Source organism: Ochotona princeps, chromosome 2, assembly GCF_030435755.1.
Source record: "Ochotona princeps isolate mOchPri1 chromosome 2, mOchPri1.hap1, whole genome shotgun sequence".
NCBI lineage: Eukaryota > Metazoa > Chordata > Mammalia > Lagomorpha > Ochotonidae > Ochotona > Ochotona princeps.
This window is the reverse complement of record NC_080833.1, coordinates 62,119,045-62,143,773: the sequence shown is the minus strand read 5'-3', so window position 1 is coordinate 62,143,773 and position 24,729 is coordinate 62,119,045. Positions and strand designations below refer to the sequence as shown.

Here is a 24,729-nt window from a genome sequence, read left to right as displayed (position 1 = left end):
ACGAGGCCCAAACTTCCTCCAGTTTGAGCTCGTGGGTCGATTCTGGCCTTTGATCCGAGGGGAGGGGCGCGCAGGCGAGGCGGAGCCTGCACAAGTTGGAGAGGTCCCGGTTAGTCTCCAGTCTTCTGTGGAGTCCGAGGGGACCTTCCCAGGCTTTGATTTCCACTCCAGAGCAGAGTAAGTAGAGTCCCTTTAAGTTCGGCAGGCCGCGGAGCTCCGCGCCTCCTATCCAGGTGGAATGAAGTTTGATTTTGGCTGCACTCCCTTCCCGCCCTCTGGGAACCCGTGCCTGAGGAGTTTCAGACTTCGTCAGTCAGTTGAGGAGTTGACTGGCTTGTCGTGGGCACCAGTCCTGGTTTCACGGGGATACGCGATTCAGTTGCTACCGTTTGGCACTCCCCCACCCTACCCCGGGGTCTAAGCAGGGAATTCCTGCAGCTGCAGCGACAGGGGCCCCTCTGCCCAGTGTCCCTGCCCAGCTGTGGGGGTCTCCTGGGAACCCACAACTGCAGCTGTCCCAGTGCCTCCTCCCGGGCCTTTCGCTAGCTCTACCTGCAGGGTCGCATCCTGCTTCTGGTGAGAAATGTAGCCTTATGGACCCTCTGCCCCCAAATTAGAATACATTTCAAAAGGAAAACATGTGGACACACACGTATGTGTATATATATATATATATATGTATGTATATATATATTTAGTTTATGTACATATAAATTATTCTGTTCACAGATCGTTGAACGTTCACAGAGGTTCTAGAGACTTCTGCTCAGGGGGTGTGTGTTAATGATTGATTGCTTACAGGCTAAAGTTGAGGCTGCCCCTCTCTGGCTAACGGACATGGCTGTGTGAGTCCCACTGAAGCCTCCTGAGGCTCCGCGTCCACTCGTCGCCCTAAGAGAGCCAGCTGGGCAGCAGGCCTCCCTGGGCGCAGCTCCTGCGACACTGGAAGACGCCATTCTGCGGCACCCAGATTTGTCCCAGACACTGGAGGAGTTCAGCATGAGTTACTTAATTTGCCCCAACCTCCTCCTCTTAACAAAATTGAGCATTTCCGTTATAGCCACTTGAAGGGTTTTTTCTCTGGGCTAATAATCAACAATATGCATCGGTCATTCTTGATCAGCAGCAACATTGTAATGACCCTTGTAAGTTTCTGCTTTTTAAATTTTTTGCCAGAAATTCTTATTATCTTCTACTCTTGTCTCATGACATGCCTTGGCTGTGGCTTTGTGAGTTCATATGTTCACTATACATTAAAATACTTCTTACATTTTTCCTGCCCTTATTTTTGTTGAAACCAAATGGATTCAAAAGTAGTATGATAATGTTAGCTCAGTTGATTTCGTATGATCAGCATAAAGCATATTCCTCATGGATTAAGAGTCCACTCTACTGACGCTTCAAAGGCCCAAATAAGCAAGACTGCGCGCACAGTAAGGAGCAAAGCAAGGTCATCCATTGACATTTAGGGTGAAGGATTGACTTCCAGCCAGGTCAGCTCTGTTGGATGTTTTCTCATTCATAAAATAAACTTTGATTATCTTTTTACTCTTCTTCGTAAAATAATGTTTCTAATAAATATTGCTTCCCTACCTGATGTAAATGTAATGATATTAATGGAAGTGTCCAGACCTTGTGTTTTAGAAGAAATCAGGTATTATGGGAATTTAATTACTGTAATTGCTGTTCATGTGCATGTTGTTTTATTCTTTTTGTAATTCCCTTTGACACTGCACTCGTATGATGAAACAGATGAGAATTCTTTGGGTAGCTGAGTTCAAAGGCAATGAGGGCAGATTGGAGCCCGATCAATCAGAATGGCATAGACCCAGTGGGAGACAAGATCAAGAGAAGCGAAATAGAAGGTAGTTCCATCAAGGTCATGCCCTATCCCTCTGCAAGCTCCCTGATGATGCAGTAGTACTGGGCGAGGCATGTGGATCTTCTAAATTCAGTGTTAACAATCAGTTCCCTCCTTCCTTTGTTCCTGCCTCCCAATTTAGCCCATGCCAAAATGTAGGGCAAGAAGTGTGTGTGTCGGATACAAGATACCGATGCTGCGTGTTTTGTTTCCTGCTGCCTTTTTCTTTTCCTTGAGAATAGTAGTGCTGTTAGTTGGTGGAAAGTAGATGCAAGCGAAATACTAAAACGTTAGGAAGAGTGTGATAATGTGATGTATCATACATGTTTGTTTCTAGGAGACAGTGTAAGTTCTGAGCTCATAGGAGAGGGAGCTTGGCCGTTTCGTCTTGGCCCTAGGCTTCCTGGGTTTGGCACAGTGCCTTTTGTAGAGTTAATGTTCAAAAGTACATGCGGAATGACTAACAGCATGTAGTTAGTATTACTGTTTTGTTTAAATGATGATCTAGAATTCCTTGAGACTCGTTTTTATCACCACAGTTCTGTTAAGTACTGTTAAATCCAATGAGAGATGTTTACAGAAGGTATCATTTTATGAATAAGAAGTTGGAAAGATGGCTAAATGGGAAAGAGATGATACCCAGGAGCATGTATTTGTCAAACTTCATGCTTGGTGTATGCCATATATCTCCAGCTACCATGGTAACTCTCAGTGAATTCCAAGTTTCAGTTGAGACAATTAAGGCTGAAAAAGTTGGCTACTTTTCCCAAGACAGTGCGGTTAATAACAAAGCTGCAACTTGAACTGTTAGTTTTCAAAAGCCCACCCTCTTTACATAACATGTTGAAAACAGAGGCAAAGGAAAAAAAATGTGTGTTCTTACTCGTGGAATGGAAATCTCTGACCTGGGTATCTTTCTGTTTTATTTTCTTTACATTTCTAGCTTAATAGAAGATCTGTATCACTGGTCAGGTGGGAGTAGGCTGCCTTTCCCTAACAGATCCTCTCACTTCCGCTCACTGCTGCGCTTAGGTTAGGCCCCTGGCCTGCTTCTGCCCCTTCTTATTGGAGTACTGCCCTTCAGGAGGTACCATAGATAACAGCTTTTGGACATTTCACTTCATCCTTGTGTCTACCACTGTATTACATCATTTTAAGTGCAGGGTTTGAAGGTGACATAATTTTTTGATTAATTGTGGGAAGAGATTTGTATTAATTATACCATCAGGATGTTTTAGTTCCTCTTTTCCTTAAACACAGTCACGTACACACAAACATGAATTAGATGACATTTGTCTTTTAAATGTTTATTTTCATTTGAAAGGCAGATTTGCAGAGAGCAGGGATGACAGAGAGAGATCTTCCATCCTCTGGTTCACTCCCCAAATGGACACAATGGTCAGGGCTAAGCCAATCCCAAGCCAAAGCCAAGAGCCAGGCGCTTCTTCCTGTTTCCCACGTGGGTGCAGGGGCTCAGAGCCATGGGCCATCCTCCACTGCTTACCCAAGCCACAAGCAGAGAGCTGAATCAGAAGTAGAGTAGCCAGGACAGCTGTGGGAGGAGGATTAGCCACCTTGTAGGTCCCTAGGTGACATTTTATACTCAGCAGAGGCTCTTTTTGAGTAGTACCATGCTCAGCTCTGGCAGAGTAATTCTGAATCTTTGATCGTTGGACCTTGTTTGTGCATCTCTTTGTTCTGAAAGGTTGAAGACTATGGTCATACCCAAAATGAACAAACATGCTTTGGGTGGTAGCCAATTCGAAAATTCGCATCAGCCGCAAACAGATTTATTCCAGTATATTCAAAAACTCATTACATCTTTACAAATATAGATTTTCAAAAGTTACGTAATTTTATCAGCAAGATATCTTTACCTTTTAAAAATATTTTAGCTCTGAGTTTTTAAAAATAAAGCATAGAAATTTTAGCTCAGCCCTGTTAATCTGTAAAAGCTTGCATATGAAACAATATTTTTTAGGTTTTCCTCTTTTTAAAAAGATGAAGGAAGGGCCTGCATTGCAGTATAACACCTAACACCAGCACCTGTAATACCAGCATCCTATTTGGGCCTAGTTCAAGTGCCAGCTGCTCTACTTCCAGTTTAGCTCCTACTAATGTGCAGCCGAAGAGGGCCCAAGTGCTTGGGTCTCTGCACTCATACGGGATACCTAGGAAAAGCTCCTGGCTCCTGCTGGCTTTGGACTGACCCAGCGCTAGCCATTGCGGCCCCTTAGGTAGTAAATCAATAGATGGAAGATTGTCTCTCTCTCTGTAATAGACTGTCTTTCAAGTAAATAGATAAATCTTTAAAAATAAGCAAAATATAGATGAACTGCACAGAGCCAAATGTCTCAACATTAATAACTCTCAAAACTTAATGCTGGGAGGATAAAGCAAATTGCCAAATTGACAATAGTCTAATCAAGATACAGTTGGAAAACATGCAGAACAATGGCATATATTATTTACTAGTACATTCATATTTAGTAGTAGTATAACATGCTCTAGGTAATTGCACTAAATTTATGGTAATAGTCACCTCTTGAAAGTTAAGACTAGTAATGGGCTGGAGAATGGGTATAGCAGGCTTCAATGTTAGCCGTGACTTAGGTTTCTAAAATGCTGCATCTTTTGTTAAAAATGAAGATCAGATCAATATTTTATTATATATTGTATATTTCTTGTATGGGTCTATTTATCAAATGTTAATAAAAATTAATATTAGCTCCTAAATTTCCAAGATGTTATGCAAAACAGGACATAAGGTACAGTATCGTGCTATGTCTACCCAGATGTTTTTGTTTGCATGTTTGATTCCCTGTTGAAGGCACTGAATCCCTCTGGGAAGCAGTATGAAGTATTTCGCTTTGTAGCTGAAGGATTTGTAAGATGAAAGGTCCTTAAACATGAAATGAAATCAGTGGTAAGCTCATGATTTAAATTGTTGTTTGAAAAAGTGTTTGATCTGCTCCCTCCAGGGGGAAAAAAAATCTAGTGATAGCCTAGATACACTGTGACAATACATTAATTTTTTTTTCTTGGCATATAGATCACCATGGCAACTGGGCAGAAGTTGATGAGAGCTGTTAGAGTTTTTGAATATGGTGGACCAGAAGTCCTGAAACTCCAATCGGATATTGCAGTGCCAGTTCCAAAAGAACATCAGGTGGAAATAATTACTTCACTCAGACAATAATTACACAAAGTTTGAGTTTTGAGCACATCAAGTTAGTATTTAAAAGAAGCAGACTCGCAATGATTTTTAAAGGCACAGAATTAAGACAAAGTTTACTCTGTTTATATGAGGCTACTTCCAAAAGTTTGTGCCGAAAAGAACAAGATAGTTATAAGATAGTATATTTCAGTGCAAAATGCCTATGAAATCATTCAGAGTTCATGGAAAAATACATTTTATGAAAAAACTCCCTGAGTTTAAAAATTTTTTTGTGCTGAAGTAAACTTACCTGTTAGTTCCATTTTTGATAAACCTTTTATAGTAAATTTGTGTGACCAAATTAATATAAATTCATATAAATTATATTAATACAATTAATATAAATATAAATTAGAGAAGGCCTACAAAAGGAATAACTTGTTTATAAGGAAGCTGAAATGGAAAATGATCTATGTAGTATAATAACTGGGTTTTTCCTGAATGAAATCATAAGTAGTTTTGGGTAAGTTATTCTGCTACAAACCATGAATTCTATTTTGCTCACAGTTGGAAAGTAGTTTTATTCTGCATTCATGCTTTTTCACATATGACTTAAGAGAATTTAGATGTAGTTTAATCATCTCCAGTGACTTTAACAATATCCTTTTAATTTAAAATTATATGTTTTTTATTATTGTACTCTCCATGGCTCCCAAGTCTAATTTCCTTAGTCAGCCCTATGAGAGTTTTTGCAATTTGGCAATAACCAATCTTTACAGGTTTATTTCTTAGAGCTCCCTCTCTATAGACTGTGCTGCAACAATGCAAGACTTTATCTAGCCTCCCCAAGAAGCCCTTTCCTTTCTGTTGTCAGTTCCTTTCCCCTGCTATATCCTTTTTCTCCTATTCTTAAATGATTTTTACTCATTTCGAAGGTCTTTGCTGCTTCCTCCATAAGTCATCCCTCATTCTCAGGACAAACATTCTGTATTATTAAGGCAAAATTAGTTCCTATAATAGTTTTAACCCCAACATTTCAATGGTTCTTCAACACAAAATGTGTTTCTCTTTCACTAAAATCCAAAATGTTGGTGGATACCTCTTTTTTTTTTTTTTTTTAACAGTCCCTTCCGGACTCTGACTTTGGTGTTTTGATTGCTGCCATCTTTAATATTCATCAAATTTTCCATGAAAAGGAAAAACAAAACAGGATTGCCTGGCAAGATTTCATGGACCTGACCTGCAAGTGATGTTTGTCACTGCTGCCATGTTCCATTGACCAGAATTCAGGTGCTTGGCTCCTACCAAGCATGGAATCAGCCCAGAAATAGTGCTTTTCTGCATACCCAGGAAGAGGAGGCTATAGGCTTGATTAACACACCAAGGCCTGTGTTATATGTTATTTTTAAGATATCTCTTCCACTGTTTTTGAACAATATTTTTGAAATAGTTAAGTCATTCTATCCTACCTTTTTATTTGTATATTGGCTTGTGAAGTTAGAAGATGAGATTGTTTGAAGTACTTATTTGTTTTCCTGTAATGTGCATAGTCATGGTATAGTGCTGAATGAATGAGTACAGGTTCTTGGTAAACTAAAATTCATTGTCATTGCAGGTTCTAATTAAAGTTCATGCCTGTGGTGTAAATCCAGTGGACACATATATTCGCTCTGGCACTCATGTTATAAAACCAGTCTTACCTTACACTCCAGGCTCTGATGTGGCTGGGGTCATAGAGGCTGTGGGAGATGATGTATCTGCTTTCAAGGTATGACATTTATATTATATCTATTTTGGCTTAACTTTTATATTCTCAAACTATTTTAGCATGGCTTTAAGATCTGTTTGTATTTAAGGCTTTAAAAATCCTCATTGTATAATTTCTGCCACTTGGGGGACTCCTCTAGTCAAAAAAGAAATACTTTTTCTCCAGAGGCCTTATTTGGTTTGCATTGTTGGGAGTAAATTCTGTGTAATTTCTGTATCTTTACATCCTCATGGAATGAACCGTGATCTTTTTGCTCTAACAGAAATAATGTGAGAAAAGAAAACAAACAAGGAAATTATATTCACACTATTACCTCACTCTTGATAATGTATTAACCAATAACATTTTTAATTTCTTTTATAAATTTAGCATCACAGAATAAAGGGAAAGTTAATTATTTTGAAGAATAAGTGAAACATGCAAAAAGGCAAGGTCACGATACAGTTTCAGAGCTGTGAGTCAGACCAAGGTCAATGGAAGTGTTATTACGATCAGTGCTTTTGTTATTTATGTGCCCAAAGACATATAAAACACAGATTGAATATTCATACTGTACTCATGTTCTAGCATCTCTGCTCACCATTTCTTGACCTACTCAACTTTGGCCGCACATTTACCAAAATTGGACTGAGACTGAGGAGATTAAGGTGCCCTGGACAGGAAGATGAGCATATTCTTATAGCTTTCCCCCTCTCGGCCTGTGGCAATCCGGCTGGTGCCCCAGTGGCTCCCGTGAAATGATTCTTGCTAATGTCACTAATGGCCTCTATATTGCTGTAGTTAATGGGCCCTTTTATGTCATTATCTTTCTTGACTTCCCTGTGACATTTGGCACTGTGAGCCACTTTATTTTTTCTTAAAAAAAAAAAAAAAGAAAAAGAAAAAATGCAACAACTTTTTCTTCAGCTTCTGTGACATCATTTTCTTCTGCTTTCCATTTTGCTTCTTTTCGGGGTGCACCTGGCATCCTGGTGTGGCCTCGGGCTTTCCAACCCTTGCTCAGACCTACACTATCTTTGTTCTGTGCTGGTCTAGGATGAGCTAGCTTACTTTCTCAGTTTTGATAGTCACATCTGGGTTCCTTAACTGAGAATCGTTTACTAAATTCTGGACCTGTGCTTTCCACTGTGTAACCACGTGACAGGCATTTTGGATTGTTGGTTTTGCCAGAGTTTGAGGTTCCTGCATCCCATGTCAGAGTCCTTGAGTTCAAGTTCAAGCTTTGTTCTCTGTTCTAGATTCCTGTTACTACCCACACTGGAAGATAGCAAGTTGACAATTTAAGCATTTGGATCCTTGCAACCCACTGGGGAGGCCTGAGTAGTGTTCTTGGCTGCGGGCTTCAGCCTGGCCCTGCCTTGACTATTGCTGGCATTTGTGGAGTAAACCAGTAGCTAGATCTTCTCTTTCTGTTTCTCTGATTTCCAAATAAATGATTTTTTTTTTTTTGTAAAAAGTAGGCATGATTTAAAGTTCAAATTAGATTGAAATTTAAAATTGAGTTTTAGTCATGTTAGTAACATTGTAAAAGCTTTGTAGCTCCATCTGGCAGTTGCTCCACCTAGGCAGTTTAAATAGAAAACATTCCCTCCATCATCATGGAAGAAAGTGTGTTGAAGAACTTCGGCTTACATGACGACTTCCAGGAACCCACACAGAGCGTGTCAGAAACTGTGTTAAGTTTCTCCCCTGCACCTTTGCACCACTCCTGTGTGGCTGTCTGGCTGCCTTCTGAGGTTTGAACCTTGAATCTTCCTCCACCATCTCCAGTGTATTAGAACTGGTTTCTCTCCTGTTTCTATGCCCACGGCTTATAGTGTGTTTGTTATTTTACCCGCTCCACAGTAGCGCAGACCTGGATCCCTATTCTATAGACACTGAACTTACCACTCCTCTTTCCCCTCAAACATCCCCTTCCTCTGGAAAGAAGTGTTTTCTACAGTATAATCCTGATTATCTTACATCTGTGTTTTAATTCTTGCACTAAGTCCTTAGAGGTTGTAGGGTATTACTAAAATGTATAGTTATGAAATAAGTAGTTTCGTGCCCTCTCCTCTATCTTCCCATTATTATCTCCCACCCTTTCTCTCTTTTTTAGAGATTTATTTTATTTTTATTGGCAAGTTAGATATACAGAGAGGAGGAGAGGCAGAGAGGAAGATCTTCTGTCTGATAATTTACTCTCCAAGTGGCTGTAACGGCCGGAGCTGAGCCAGTTTGAAGCTGGGAGCCAGAAGCTTCTTCGGGTCTCCCACGCAGGTGCAGGGTCCCAAATCTTTGGGCCATTCTCTCCTCCTTTCCCAGGCCACAAGCAGGGAGCTGGATGGGAAGTGGGGCGACCGGGGTTAGAACCAGGAACCATTTGCGATCCTGGCAGACAAGGTAAGGACTTTTAGCTGCTAGGCTACTGCCCCGAGCCTCCATCCTTTCTCTTTTAAGAACTTGTTCTTTAGTAATGAGCTATTTGTCCTTCCCTGTCCATTCCCGTCTCTTGTTTATGCTCTTATTCAAAGTAGTTCTTTGGCTTAGTAGAATTAAACCAGAATTTGTATACATAGATCAAGGGGGTTCACACTCTACCTTAATTTCTTCACATCTTATCTCCTGAAAATATAAGAGTCCATTATTTAGTCATTAGGACTAAATGCTGGTAATTTCTCAGCATGTATTCCTTATTTCGGTGCTAATCTTGTTTCTTTCACTTAATGTGACTCTTCCCAGTTCTCGCTTTCAAATTCTGTCTGTCTTTTAAGGCCTCTACCTTTGCTTCTCCATATAGCTATTCATCTCAACTCAGATCCTCTGCTTTCTCGTTCTTATACCTATCCTTGATGGCCCATTGGGCCTTACTTGAAATAGTCTTATAATTTCTTCTCTTTCTAGAGTCTGGAATGTTTGAATTTAGGGACCACATGTTGTTATTCATATTTCTCACTCAATGCAAAATAATGTTTTCATATAGTAAATGGTTAGTGAGTACTTGAATTATGTTGTAGCTCATTCAACCTCTCTTTTTCAGTGTTTAAAAATTTAAATATCCTTGTCTTTTCTTAAATATTTACTTACTTTCATATGAAAGACAAATTTTATAGAGAGAGGAGAGATAGAGAAGTCTTCCATCCACTGGTTCAAATGGCTGCCAACAGCCAGAGGTGGGCTGGTCCAAAGCCGGATCCAGGACCTTCTTCTGGGTCTCCCGCGTGGGTGCAGGAGCCCATGGACTTAGGCCACATCCACAGCTTTTGCAGATCATTAGCAAGGAGCTGGATCAGAAGTGGAGCAGTTGGGATGTGAACTAGCACCGATATGGAATGCTGGTGCCACAGGGCAGAGGATTAGTGTGCTATGCCACCATGTCAACCTCAAATACCGTTATCTTTTTGTCAATGGTTTTGTCCACTTTGACATAGTTTGTAAGTCTAACTTCTGTTTTTCTCCAGAAAGGTGACCGCGTTTTCACCACTGCAACTGTCTCTGGAGGCTATGCAGAGTATGCTCTGGCAGCAGATCACACTGTCCACACACTGCCTGAGAAACTGGACTTCAAACAAGGGGCTGCCATTGGGATCCCGTATTTTACTGCATTTCGAGCTCTGTTCCACAGGTACTAGCACACTGGTGGTTTCATAGCTAATGCCAGAGGAATGTTTACTGCCTACCTTCCTGCCTTATGCCCATCTGTGCTGGTTATCAGATCCTTCAAACATTCATGGAGTGAAAGCTGTGCTAATTTGAAGGATTGTGCTGATCACTGGGAACAGAAAGGAAAACAAACATTGTCTTGAGGGAACTCAGGCTAGTGAGTAGAGGTGAGAGTCATGATTTCCGTACGTCACGTCAAAGTCCAGCAGTGGAGATGCACGTAGGGATTCAAGGGATGCGCTGGTGGTGAGGAAAGGCTTCCTGGGCAGTGTGAGACTTGGATTATTTTAATTGACATGGGTCAGTTCTATTGTCATCCCTTTTAGAATCACCTGATCAGGAATCTTTGAGGTACAGTGCAAGGCCCTTCCCCATGCCTGGTAGGTACATGGTTGGGACCCAAGAATTTATAATTTAATCAAATATGGTAGGTATTTGAGATGGATCACTAGTACGTTGCTTGAGGAATTATAGCTGGGAGAGGAGAAGACATGGAGAATACTGTGCTCAACTATCAGACTCTCTGAATAAATGTTAGCTATCACAAAGAGAAATTTCAGATTATAAGAAGCCAGATGGTGGAGCTCACACACTGTTGTGTCAGGGACTGGGGGGGGGGGGGGTCATGAGATGTTTTATTCTGGAAAGTGCTTTTGTGTATTTGTATTTTGTGAAGGCCACTTGTCTGCCATGTGAAGAGTGAATCTGAGGTCAGGAATGAGGAAACAGGAGAGACAGCCCTAAAAGCATCCCCTCTGCATAAGGCCCACCCACATTCTAGAGTGGAATCTAATTTACTGAAAATCTGCCACGTGAACATTAGTCTCACCTGCACAGAAGCATCCAGAAGAGTGTTGGAATATCAGGGCACTTTAACCCAGTCAGGTGACTATATGAAATTCATCATCACAATGTCCCGTAGGAGGATAGAAGGATCTTTGTACTGGAGACGCAGAGGTGGGTCTGCCTGGTTTTCTTCCCACTTAACTCAGAGCTGAGAATTAAATGTAGTGAGTTCTTAGTGTTTGAGTTGTTTGTACATTTTGGAGTAAAAAAAATGTATTGAAAAATGTTTTATATCCCATTATACAACAGTAATAGTCCTATCCATTTATCTGGTAATATTCCGCTTGTCTACATGTCAGGTATTTTGGTAATTACCTTAGTTTATTGTTCAAACCCTCTGTTTAATACACTGTTCTCATTCCCTTCATCTCCAAGCAAGATTGTTAGAGAAGACATCAATGATTGCTCATTATTGCCGTTTGTCAGCTGTTGGCACACAGCCACTAGCTGGACTCCAGGCCACCTACTGTGTTGTCACTCCCAGAGTGAACATAATGGCTCTGCAGCAAGGCCACCCCATTGCTTTAGGAAGCAAGAGATCCTCATCCTCCCTGGGCGTCAGATCTGGGTCACACAGCAGCGGCTGGCTGTGTCATTAGCTCCATCTTTGTGCATGTCTGTTGTTTTCAGTACGTAGTAGAAAAGCAGTGGTTTGAGCCAGAAGTAAGATTATGTCATTTCACCCTGCAGATATGGCCATTTGAGCAGATGACCTGGGGACTTTTGTGACAGAATTTATTGTACCTCCTCCTCTGTTAGCATTGCTGTCTCAGTGGTTGACAGGCTGGCACAGAGAGGTGTAAATGTGTCTTTCCAGGGTCAAAAGTATTCTGGCTGACACATTTACTTGAACATTATTGTGGACCACAGAATAAAGACTGAGCCATGTTGAACCTGCTTCGAGTGACTTTGTATAGGAGCAAGAGAATTGAGCTCCCGGAGGCTCAGTAGTCTCATTTAGCATCGCCATGAGAACTACAGCGCCGCGGAGGCAGAGCCATGTCGGGCTGCCAGTAGCCATCACAGTGGATGCCATAGAATCATCATCTGTCAGATGAGCACATGAACTGAGGTTTCCTTTCCTCCCTGAAGAATCATTGCTTGATCCTCTGGGGACTGGAGAATATTTCGGGCTGTAAGTCAGGGAGAAGTTGCTCATTTGGTAAATGTTAGCTGAGTGTAGGATGAAACTTCCTAACAAATAAATAACGAAAACACAACACCTGAGCTTAGCTTCAGAAGATAAGGCGCTGGAACGTGTGTTTTCTTTTGCAGTGCCCGTGCGAAGGCTGGGGAAAGTGTCCTGGTTCATGGGGCTAGTGGAGGGGTGAGTATTTTTTTTTTTTAAGTGTAGTCTTAAACGAACTGGAATTTGTGAGTTTCATATTATAGTTCTTAGGTCATCTTTAAAAGCAAAATTTATAAAAGAATCAATGCTTTCCTCCCCTTTTGTGTCGTGAATCATTTAATATGTATTCTTTGAAAGGTGATTTTTTTTGTCATTATTTAGCATTTCTTCTTGTTTTAGTAAATTCAACAGAGCCATCTCCTCCAAAGATATTTGTATTAGTTTTTCAACCTTTGTTGAGTTGGACCAAGATAAACTGTCTTGTTTTTGCCCCCAAGTGCCATATGTTACAAGAATATTTATTTAGAATTTTAAACAGTCCTAAAGGTTAAGAGTAATTCCATATTCCCTTAGATAAGGAAACTAAAGCCCGTTAAAGCTTTACCTATGTCGCTGTCGACAGCACCACACTGCACAGCTGCACTGTGGAGGCTTAGTCCTTTCTATCTCCCGTTCCCTGCTTGCCTGCTGCGCATTGATGACATCCGTGGAGTGCACAGTACACAGCTGTGTCCTCAACACCACAACCCATGGCTGAAAATGCTAATGGTGCGGCTCCAGCTTATAAAATGCGCCCTTTGCTAAAATCACCCAAAGGCAGGCCTGTCAGAAACCTCTTCAAGAAACTGCCTGCCAATCTGCCTCTGAGGAGCTTAGAGGAGAAGTTACAGCTCTGAGGTTGGAATTTAACAAGAAATCCACATGACCTCTATCCTGCATATGGAGGCTTTAGAAATTTTGAAGACAAGATTGTGCATTTTTAAAATCAAGGGCCTGGAGGCTGGATGGCTCACCTTGAGGAAGCTGCTTAACCCCTTCAGAGCACTGCGTGTTCTGAGTAGTAGATGGAAAGAAATAAACTAGTAAATTGGCACACTATCCATTATATAATGAGTAGCAGCCTGAAAGTGGCAGGCAGTGCAGCCTGTGCAATCGAGTATATGTCTCTGATCCTTTGAGTAGGTGGATCACAAGATTTCACACCTGTTTTCCTATGTACCTTAAAATAGATCAGTTTTGAAGGGTTTCACAGATCAAACTATTTGCTAAAAACCATCAAGGATTATCTTCATGGGACTTGAGAAAATATGTCAAATATACCTTGTCCAAACTCCCATTGTTTGAATGCATTGAAAACGCTATGTCTACATTAACCTTAATGTGAAATAACTGAAGATCGGTCAAACACATGCATTTATTTAAATTGCTCTGCCTTTCAGAGGACTGACCTTATATTCTGTGTAAAAGGGAAAGAGTTCAGTAGGAAGGAAAGAGTTGAAAGAAAATTGGTTTTTTATTCCCTTTGCCTTCTTGTAAAAAGCCCAGTCACTTCACCATGAATTTTTTTTAAAGGTAAAATCCACACTGTTCTCTGAGCTGGCTGCATTTGTTAAATCCGTGGTCGGCAGGGATAGGCTGGCGACCTGGTGTATGCAGCACTTCTGATCCTCCCGAGCCTATCAGAGGGAAACAGAGTGCCGTGTGTTGCCTGGCTTGATGTTTGTGCTTTCTGTCCTCATTTAATTCAAATTCCTTTGGGATTCTGTTGTGTGTTTGTAATGGTGTGGAATTTATGAACAGAGCTGTTATCCAGATATGTTGGTAGGCAGTGCCCTATTTTTAGTGTTAGCAAAATAAGTAGAAAAAAAAAGAGTTGACACAAAATGGTACAAAATCTATTGAAGGAAGATTGCTGGCATACTTTTCTGATGAGAATAGAATAAATATTGTCTTTGAAAGAGCTATCAAGTGTCCCTTTGAAGCAACTAGAGCATAAGGAGATCTGTTTACATTAAATCTTAAGTTTAAAATGTACTTTTCATTAAGAGTGTCTTACTTTTTCTTAATTGGAGATGAAGGTTGCAAAAGTCAGTGTGCTGACCCCGTAGTATGCTGTATTGTATCGAGTTGAGTGTTGCCCTTTGTCATACTGTGAGTTCTGTGTTTGCTTGTTTTGTTAAATCAAACAAATCCCTGCCTAATCCCACTGAGTTCAAGCGCCTCACTCCCACCTGCCGACAATCTGTAAGGTCCGTTTGAGTCTGTAATTCCATGGCAATGTTAATTAATACCTATCATCGTTTTGCTCAGTCCAGTGCTTTTTATAAGTCAGTGGTTGCCAATGGAAGGTTGACTTTGCATCATATACCCTTCCCTAAGAAGCATGTGGAAATATCTGTGGAGACATTTTTACTTGTCACCACTAGGGAACATGGTTCTGTCACTTAGTGGGCCAAAGCTGACAGTGCTGTCAGACAGCCCTCAGTAAGCAGGCTAGTCCTCAACAGCAAGGAATTACCTGGTCCAAAGTGTCAGCAGTGCCTCGTGTGAGAAGCTATGCTCTAAATCTGGGTGACAGTTGTCTATACCATTCTTAGCACAGGATCAGACTTGTATTTCCTACTATATTGTTATTTAAATAATGGATTTTTTTAATGTATTCCCAGATTGTGCTGTTTTCTCTTGTATTAAGCACAAATATCCAGTGATTTGCTCCAATGCCATCACTGCCATGGCTTGGTATATCACCTGTAAGATGATGAATTTCAAATTCTGATCTCTTATCTGAAGTCCATTGACTCCCATACCTTGGGTGAGAGATTACTGGTCCTGGTCACTTTGGAGAGCACTGTGCAACTCCATGTGTGCATGACCTGGATACTCCCAGTTAGTTTGCCATGTTGATCTGGCCAGAGATGCAGCAGACCTTGATTGTCCCATTAACTTGCCTCCAACATTCAGTCTTGGAGGAAGTCCCAACAGCTGATCTCAAAACCATATCTGAGTTTATTTCGTCCTTGTAGGGCCACCACCTTGGTCTGAGCCAACTTTGTCTCTTACCTAGACCATTATTCCAACCAAACACTGGTCTTCTTCCCTCCATCGCCTCCCTCCCCAAACTTCTTTGTATCTCACATGTTGTTGATTTGACCCTCTAAAATCTGTCACATCATTTAGCTGCATAAGCCCACCAATGATTGTTCATAGCTGTGTATACAACCCAAAACCTTTATCTTTTCCTCTGAGTAAGGCCTCTCTGTGGCTCTCTGCCTCGTCTTTCATTCTTGCGCATGCTGTATCTCTGAGTCAGTGACCCTCTCTCTGTCTTTTCAGCACTCGAAGTCCATTCCCACTCTTGTCAGGTTAGGCATGGCCATTCTCTTGGCCTAAAACATCCACATGTGGCTTCCCAAGTAGTCACATGCCTGACCACTCACTTCCTTCATGTCTTGTTTCTTTAGAACTTCCTGTTCTAATTAATTTTTTTTGTAACCCAACAGTTTTTTTCTTAGCACTTTAATCTTCTGAATTTTTGCACTCATTTATATTTCATATGTTGACTATCTTCCTCTTTATTATTGAAGTCTTTTCCATTAAGTACCATTCTAACACTTAGTAAATTCTCGGTCAGTATGCAGGATATGGGTAAGGTAATTTGCCTATGTCTCTGTCTCGTCTGTTTAAATAATGGAGGCCTTGTATTTATCTTTTAATATCTTATGCTAGTGTTTGTTTTTTGATATTTTAATTTGGTAGAGGCCTTATGTGTGTATTTATTAATTAAGTTATTTCTCTTAATTAAAGCATGAAGGTAATATTTTCTGATCATCCTAAAAATTTTGACCTTCTGCCCAAAGCAGGTACTTACAAACTCTTTTTTTTTTTTTTTATTTTTAGAGTTTATTTAAAGGTAAGGAAACCACAGAAACACATTCAGGGATATAGTTGGGAGAGAGAGAAAAGGTGGGAGAGAGAAGTTTCTGCTTTCATCTTGTGTCCACGGGGAGAGAGAGTGCACCCCTCCCCATTGCATGGCTTCTTGGGTTCTTGTGGAGGCAAGTGGGGGAGGAACACAACTTGGGGAAGGGGTCATTTGACTGACAGGTAGACTGTGTTACATAGGGCATGGGAACTACTGCTTACAGTTTGAGTCCGATCTTGCCACCTACCTGTCACATTTATTCCCTCCCGAGATTTCTGACCTTCAATTTTAGGGTTGCTGAAGGACAGTTTCATCTTATTGGTAGCTACTTCCTGCTGTTTAGGGATGTAGGCTTTACATGTCCTGGGTTCAGGAATCTCTCCCTATTTATTTAATGTTATCCACAGAAAGTATAGCTGGTGCCAACGGCTGTGCCCCTTGCAGTGGTAATCACTATTCCGAGAAGCCACTGGCCTTTTCCTGTCTTTTGAAGCAGCATCCGGGGCCTCAGCTGGTTCACAGAATCAGGCTGATTCATCCTTTGGGTGTATCTGGGCATGATCCTCTCCTCTACCCAGGTGTCAACATAAGAAGCTGCATAACATGCACTGTGTGCTCTGGGAGCAGGACACACATCCTGGTGTCTGATCCCTGAGATCAGAGATTCTGTTGCTTCTGCAGCCAATGGAACATGAAAGCCCAGGTTTCTGGTTGATACCAAAGGTCTTCAGTGGGAGTTTCCCACTGGACCTTAGCCACAGGCCTCTGGCTTAGCATGACTGTAACTGCCTAGAACCTTTCAAGCCTCTGGTCTGCTTTGTCCCAGACCAGCACAGTGTCATGAGGTGGACATGTCCTGCCCTGCCAAAGATAATAAGTGGGCCCTTCTTACCTCATAGGACTGCAGCTTCAAGTCCCTGGCCAAACTGAGTAGTGCATTGTAGGTGTTGCATGCCAGGACCCATGTAGTAAGTGCCAACCTGTCTGATCCCAAAATGGTGTATGACTCATTACAGGTGCATCCTGTCATGATCCATGAGGCCACTGCCTGTCTATACCCAGACCATTGCTTTGTTGCACTGTGGGTGCCATGTATATATTAGCTGCCTGCTCCCAGTTCTTTGCATTGGTTTGCTACTGGAGTAGACTACCCAGGAGCCTGGAGTCAAGGCTGACTCTTGCTGACCAACAAATATTTATTCTGAGGCCTGTAAGCTTCCCATGACTGCTTTAGACAGAGTGTATACAAACTTGGGGACTTCCTTTAGAAGTTGGCCTGAAGCGGAGGCGAACCTGCCTAAAGCCATAGTCTGGGTTTTTTTTTATGATTAGTGTCATGTGACATACCAAGATCCAGTAGCAGCTTCCAGAAAGGGTCCTGAAAGAGGTCAGTAATACAAATCTGCCTTAAAGTGCCACAGATTTCATATGGAGAAAACAAAGGCTGTACTTAACTTTTTGCCTTTTGAAACAATGTTTTGAGGTATTCTATTAGTTAACTGGGGTAGGCAGGCTTATCTTTGATGTGGTTTTACTCTTACATGGAGTGGCTCCAGCCCCAAGCCCCCTTTGTGTTGTGCTAAGCAACAGTCTTAGCCAGTGTGTGTCCATGCTCAGGCCCATTCAAGGGATCCCAGCCAACCTCCTTGGTGCAGAAGGTACAGGACAAGTTCAGTGGGAAAGGAAGGGAAGGGAAAGGAGGGGAAAGAAAAGAGAGGAGGGGGAGGAGAAGGGTAAGGAGGGGAGGGAGGAAGGATGCAAAAAGTTTTATATAGTGTCTACATTCTGATTTGCTCTGGTCTCTATTTCTGTCTCTGCAAAGCTTCAGCCTCCTCATCTGGAGAGTAGAGCCAAGGATAGTACCCACACGATAACGTCATCGTGAGGATGAGGTGACAGTGATATGTGAGGATTTAGGATGATACTTGGAACGTTACATAGGCTTAGTAAAAGCGAGCTATTTCTCATATTCCTTCACATATACCCTTTAGGGAAAGATAAGCCCTAGAAGAATCTTATGTTCATTACATACATTAATAAGTACTTTTTAGGAATTTAGGGAATTTATAGCTATTGGATTTTCTTTTCTTTTTCAGGTTGGATTAGCAACATGCCAGATTGCTAGAGCTTACGGCTTAAATGTTTGGGGCACAGCCAGTACTGAGGAGGGACGAAAGATTGTTTTGCAAAATGGAGCCCATGAAGTGTTCAATCACAAGGAAGTAAATTATATTGATAAAATTAAGGTAACATTCTCTTGAGTTTTACCAAAGTCAAACTTGGAGTTTGAGACTTCTGTGGTGTTATAAATTCTTTTGCTAACCATTCTATTACAGCTGTTGGCTTCCTTTGTTACATTTGTATGTTTTTCATACTAGTGTTTAAGTTTTAACAAATTTGAAAAGATGTCTGGTTTTTAAACTTTTATTATCATTTCTGTCTTATGTGTATTACATAAAATAAAAACTTTATAGAATCTTAGCAATATAAAATTTGCTGCCTTAAGTTTCAAATCATTTATTAAGTGCAGAGCTTTGTATTTATGTAGTGAAGTGTACTTAATGTAGTTTTTTCAGTGTGAATTTCCTATGGTAAGTGTGTTATCCATAGATGACAAATTGGATGTGTGAAGATAGCGTGTAAAATTTATTTCTTGCCTTGATGCTGTGGAGAATAAACACTGCTTCATCCAGAGTGGTAAGGTAGCATTTAGTTAGTTGCTGCATAAAAGTGAATTCAAGTATATTGTGAAGGTCTCATTCATACTATAGTAAGGATTTGTCCAACATTGATTGCTAAATCCTCAGACTACTTCCCCCTGTTAACATTAGAATTTCCCAGGTACTGAGTGCTCTGTAAACTAGCTCATTACAAACAGAGCAACAATGAATGAACCCTTGCTTATGGTCACTGAATAATCTTGCCAAAAAAACTAAGCCCAGGCACTTCTTTGTTGTATGTCCAGGAAACCTGGGATCCAGTACTTACCGTGCTGCTGTTATCCAAGAATGCTTACAAGGATTAAAACAGAATGATTATTTTAAGAATGTGATTTTTACTTGGCAATCATGTAATTTTAAGACCAAGAGGTTCTGTGGCTTCCCTCTTGCCCATTGATTCTTTATACTTAAATCTCTCCAGTTCTCAGAAGCCATCTCCTAACCTTTCTCTCACCCCTTTTTTCTTCCCCTCCGTACCATCACCAGACCTCTTGAAAACATCACAAGAACTCACTGCTTTTACTTCCTTAATTCTCACTGCCTCCCATTGCAGTTTTGTATGTATCCCAACCACAGATGAGCCCTAACTCTTGATCTCCTGGTCTTGACTGTCTTCATCCTACTTGATGTTTCAGGAGCATAGGACTGCAACCATGTCACCTAAATGCTGTTTATCTTCTTTCCTAACTTCCATATCAATCTTTTTTTTTAATAATTCTATTTAACTATTACTGCTCACTAAATATTTTTTTGTTTTGTTTTTCTCTGTTTTTTCATGTTCCTTGGTGCTAGACTTTTACCAGAAACAGTTATACATTCTCGTGGCTTTATTTACTAACCATCTGCTATTGATTTCCAAAATTGACTGGCATGAGTAACATTCTTTTCTTTAAAAGATTTATTTATTTTTATTGCAAAGTCAGATATACAGAGAGAGGAGGAGAGACAGAGAGGACGATCTTTCATCCGATGATTTACTCCCCAAGTGACCGCAACAGCCGGTGCTGTGGCAATCAGAAGCCAGGAGCCAGGAACTTCCTCTGGGTCTCCCACGTGGATGCAGGGTCCCAAGGCTTTGGGCCATCCTTGACTACTTTCCAGGTCGCAAGCAGGGAGCTGGATGGGAAGCGGAGCCACCAGGATTAGAACCAGCGCCTATATGGGATCCCAGCATGCTTAAGGCTAGGACTTTAGCTGCTAGGCCATGGTGCCGGGCCCATGAGTAACATTCTTTTAGGCTATCAGCATGAAAGACCATCCCACTTGCCTGGTCACCCAAGAGAAAATTAATTTCACTTTTTATAAGCATCTATCTATCTGTTTATCTGTCTCTCTATCTAAAAGGCAGAATAGTAGACACAGAGAATGAGAGAGAAGAGATCTATCTTTCATTTGCTGATTTACTTCCCACATGCCTACAACAGCCAAACCTAGGAGCCAGGAAATCTGTTTTGTTTCACATGTAGGTGGCAAGTGACCACAAACTTGGGCCATCTTATACTGCCTTTCCAGGCATATTAGCAGGAAGGTGGATTGCATTTGGTGTAGCTGGGATTTAAGCTGGCAATCAACTGGGATAACTCATTGCACCCAACCCTAACCCTGTCATTTCATTTTTTTAGACATTTAATCATGAATTTCCATCCCATCTGTCAAACTGGTCCCCTTATTTTATGTTTCATTTCTGACATGTCTTTCAAATGCGTCTCTTTTTCTATAGTCTTCTTATCACATAACTGAGTACAGATATTAATTTCTCTGGCTTTGACTATAATTCCTAACTAAGCTAGACTCCAAAATTATGTTTTCTGTTTCTGGGGGAAAACTCCATGAATTACTAATACTAACTTGGAGACTCTCCTAGGAGAAGAATGATTGCCTCTTGTTCCCTATTTTATTGTTAAAATATGTGTAAGTTCATACAGCCTCTTTAAAGTATCAGCGTTAAATGTTTGGAAATAACATCTAGGAACCCAGAAGGAAAAAAATCAGCATGTCAAACAGATCATAAACCATATAGAACAACCTGAAACCATATATATATGCAAAAAATCGTTCAACACCAAAGAGTACTTTTGTTTTCTTTTAATAAAAATGGGAACCTCCTGGGGATTTGGGGTTTTTATTTGTTGTTTACTTCTGCATGAAAATTCATTTTGAAAATAGAAAATCTTCACCTAAGGAAGGAATATTTTATATTCAAATTGAGTCTAACGTCTGAAAGTTCCAGGCAAATTTTATTTTATTATAGCAGTTCATTTTATACAAGTCTTTATCATTGCAGATTTTGTAGCTGCTACCTTAGAATCACCTCACATTATATTAGATCATTGTCAGCTGTGCTTTGTTAGTCTTAAAAGTATAGGATTTTATATGTCATTTAAAACACATTTGTGTACAATATAATGCTGTACTAGCTATTTGACAGTATTTCATGTGTAGCCTTACTCTACCTTCTTTTTTATTGTATAGAAATCTGCTGGTGAAAATGGAGTTAATGTGATTATTGAAATGTTAGCTAATGTAAATCTTAGTAATGATTTGAAACTTCTCTCTTCTGGAGGACGAGTCATAGTAAGTTTGGTTTTTTTTTCATTTTACCACTTTAAAAGTTTTCCCACAGTTTAACACCATTTTCCAGTAATCTTTAACTCTAGACATCTTATTTTTCCTAATAGATTGTTGGAAGCAGAGGTCCTATTGAAATAACCCCACGGGACACCATGGCAAAGGAGACTAGTATAATTGGAGTTTCTCTATATTCCTCGACTAAGGTAGGAGAAGAAGCTGCTCTGTTTTTGATATCTTAAACATTGAAGCACTTTGCCTCGTCAGGCAGAACAGAAATTTAAGTGGATGTTTTAGGGCCCATCATTGTGACACAATGAGCTAAGCTGCTGCTTGCTTAGCATTATACTGCATCAGAGTTCCTTATTGAGTCCCGCCTATTCCATTTTGATCAGATCCCTGATAATGTAACTGAGAAAACAGTGGAAGATATCCAAAGTGCTTGGTCCCCTGCCACCTAAGCAGGAGACCCAGAAGAAACTAGACTCCTAGCTTCAGCCTGGATAATTTCTGCCATTGTGACCATTTGTGGACAGAATCACCAGATAAAAGATCTTTCTCCACCATCCCACCCACCCACACTTCCCTCTGCCCAGCCTTTCACCCTTTCTCACTTTTTTTCTCTCTCTTTATCACTCTGCCTTCTAAATAAATAAATTAATTAATTTTAAAATTATTTTTGAAAAGATTCTTGTTATAGCTAGTTACCCAACAATAGAAGCAGCTACCAGAAGGATAGCTGGTGAAATAATAGAGTTTACTATCCATGTCTAAGTCATAACGGTTTTATAAGAGAAGAGGTAGTCTATTCATTAAACTTTCAAGGCAAGTATAATGAAATAACGCTGTCCCAGCAAAGGAAATTCATGGCTACCCCACTGAGTGCTACATTTTTTCATTGTTCTAGAGAAATGAGAAAAACAAATACATTATGATTTTAGATTCTGAAGTTTTTAATGCTTCTGAAAATTAAGTCATGCAATTCATTATAAATATGTATATTTTTTTCACTGTAGGAGGAATTTCAGCAATTTGCGGCAGCTCTTCAAGCTGGAATGGAAATTGGCTGGATGAAACCTGTAATAGGTCCTCAGTACCCGTTGGAGAAAGCAGCCGAAGCTCATAAAGATATCATCTCTAACAGTGGGACTACTGGGAAAATGATTCTTCTCTTGTGATGAGTTATTGTTTCATAATTTTTCTACATAATTAGAGGCTATCTTTCTCCTAATTTTATTCACACTAACTTTTCTTTCATGAACACTCATTTTATTTAGTGAGTTTCTTATAATGGAAACTGAACTTCTTGAACAAGATTTTTCTTTAGAGAATAGAGGCAGTGCAGTAAAATTATCTTATGGATGGCAATCATTTTATGCCTTTTTTCTGAATCAAGGAATCATCATGGTAAGAAATACCATATTAGTGGTAATTTGCCATTGAGGCACATTCTAGAACATTTCAGCGGATACTTGGTTAATTCTAAACCTTTGACTGAAACATACTAATTCAAGATACGACTGCTTGACTTCCAAAAGTAAATGTGATTTCAGGTCTGTTTATCCTTATAAAAGTTCTTTAGTTGTTGATTAGTCCATCATCAGCTATGATGATTTTTTGGATTACTACAACTTTTTCAAAATAATCTTGCCTTGATCACTAAGTTTCCTGCAAGGGGAACGGTATGTATACATTGTCTGGACAAGTTGGTTGGTTATTTCAGGTTCTTCCAGTGATGTTAGAATATTCAGTGTCAGTGACTCACCTATTCTGGGAGGACCACAGCTTCAGCGTTGGCCTGATACAGGACAAGTCCACAGTCCACAGACTCTTCCTGTTTGACTACATTTCCAGAGTTAAAAGTTATCCGTGTGTCATGGGGAGCATATGTTTTTGTTTAAATTAATAAATTCTCTGATTTGAGCATAAGGAATGATATACTTTTGTGCTTATAACGTGAGCAATCTCTAATAAATCCAATGGAAAATTAAAACTTGTATTCATCTGTGTATAGAATTTGTATCACCTCTATTTCGCTTCTCATGTGTACTCCCTAATAGTTTTCTGTGCTGGGAGTCTAAACTAAATAAAGAAATGATCGCTGAAAATCTTACTATCAATATTATGTCCAAGGAAGTTAGGTTGGTTTGTCTGTGATTTTTACTTTCTGCTTTCCCATATATGAACAGATCTTCATGTTTCGTTGTAGTCCATGGTTTATTGTTTTGACCTGCCTTGTTCTATTGAAAGACACATTCTGGTTTGGGGCCCGGCGCCATGGCCTAGCGGCTAAAGTCCTCGCCTTGAACGCCCCCGGTTCTAATCCCGGCAGCTCCACTTCCCATCCAGCTCCCTGCTTGTGGCCTGGGAAAGCAGTCGAGGACGGCCCAAAGCTTTGGGACCCTGCACCCGTGTGGGAGACCTGGAAGAGGTTCCAGGTTCCCGGCTTTGGATTGGCACAGCACCGGCCGTTGCGGCTCACTTGGGGAATGAATCATCAGATGGAAGATCTTCCTCTCTGTCTCTCCTCCTCTCTGTATATCTGACTGTGTAATAAAATCAAAATAAATCTTTTAAAAAAAAACACATTCTGGTTTTAACATGGAACCCATGCTTCAGTAACAGAAACCCCTGGTCTTTTCCTTCCTTGAGGATGTATTACTGGCTTCTGGCCATGGCTGTTGAGTTTTTGCTCTTAGATTTTTCAAGTTCATTTACTATTTCTTTTAGTAGGTTAAGAGTCCTATAAAGTAAAATTTTTGAAAAATTACAAAACAAAAGTAATGTTGGAGTGAACCTTCTGATGCATTAGTTAAAGCAGACCCTTGCAAGGCCAGGATCTTCTGTCAGAGGACTGGGATTGAACTGTGCTTTAACTTCCAATCTAGCTTCCTGCTCATGCATCTGCGAGGCAACAGGTTGTGGTCCACATACTCTTCAGTTCCTGCCACACATAGGGGAGACCTGGATGTGGTTTCTGGCTCCTGGTTTCAGTCTGGAATAGCCCTGGCTATTGCAAGCATTTGAGAAGTGAAGCAATGGATTAAAGATCTCTCTCCTGTTACTTTGCCTTTAAGTAAGTAAAAACATAAAACTTAAAACAATATCATCATTCT

The 24,729-nt window shown here is 40.5% G+C and overlaps 1 protein-coding gene across 2 annotated transcripts; it reads left to right on the top strand.

Moving 5' to 3' along the window:
• Positions 1-35: 35 nt before the first annotated feature.
• CRYZ (crystallin zeta) lies at positions 36-23,612 on the top strand. Of its 2 annotated transcripts, XM_012930444.2 has the most exons (9): positions 36-177; positions 4,914-5,030; positions 6,634-6,786; positions 10,227-10,390; positions 12,550-12,601; positions 18,422-18,571; positions 21,518-21,619; positions 21,724-21,819; positions 22,630-23,612. In XM_012930444.2, exons 2-9 carry the CDS (start codon positions 4,920-4,922, stop codon positions 22,789-22,791), a joined length of 990 nt encoding a protein of 329 aa, XP_012785898.2. In that variant the 5' UTR covers positions 36-177; positions 4,914-4,919; the 3' UTR covers positions 22,792-23,612. The 2 variants fall into 2 exon arrangements, with proteins under 2 accessions (XP_012785898.2, XP_058514099.1); XM_058658116.1 differs by lacking the exon at positions 36-177 and having other exon boundaries at positions 4,908-5,030.
• The last annotated feature ends 1,117 nt before the right edge of the window (positions 23,613-24,729 follow it).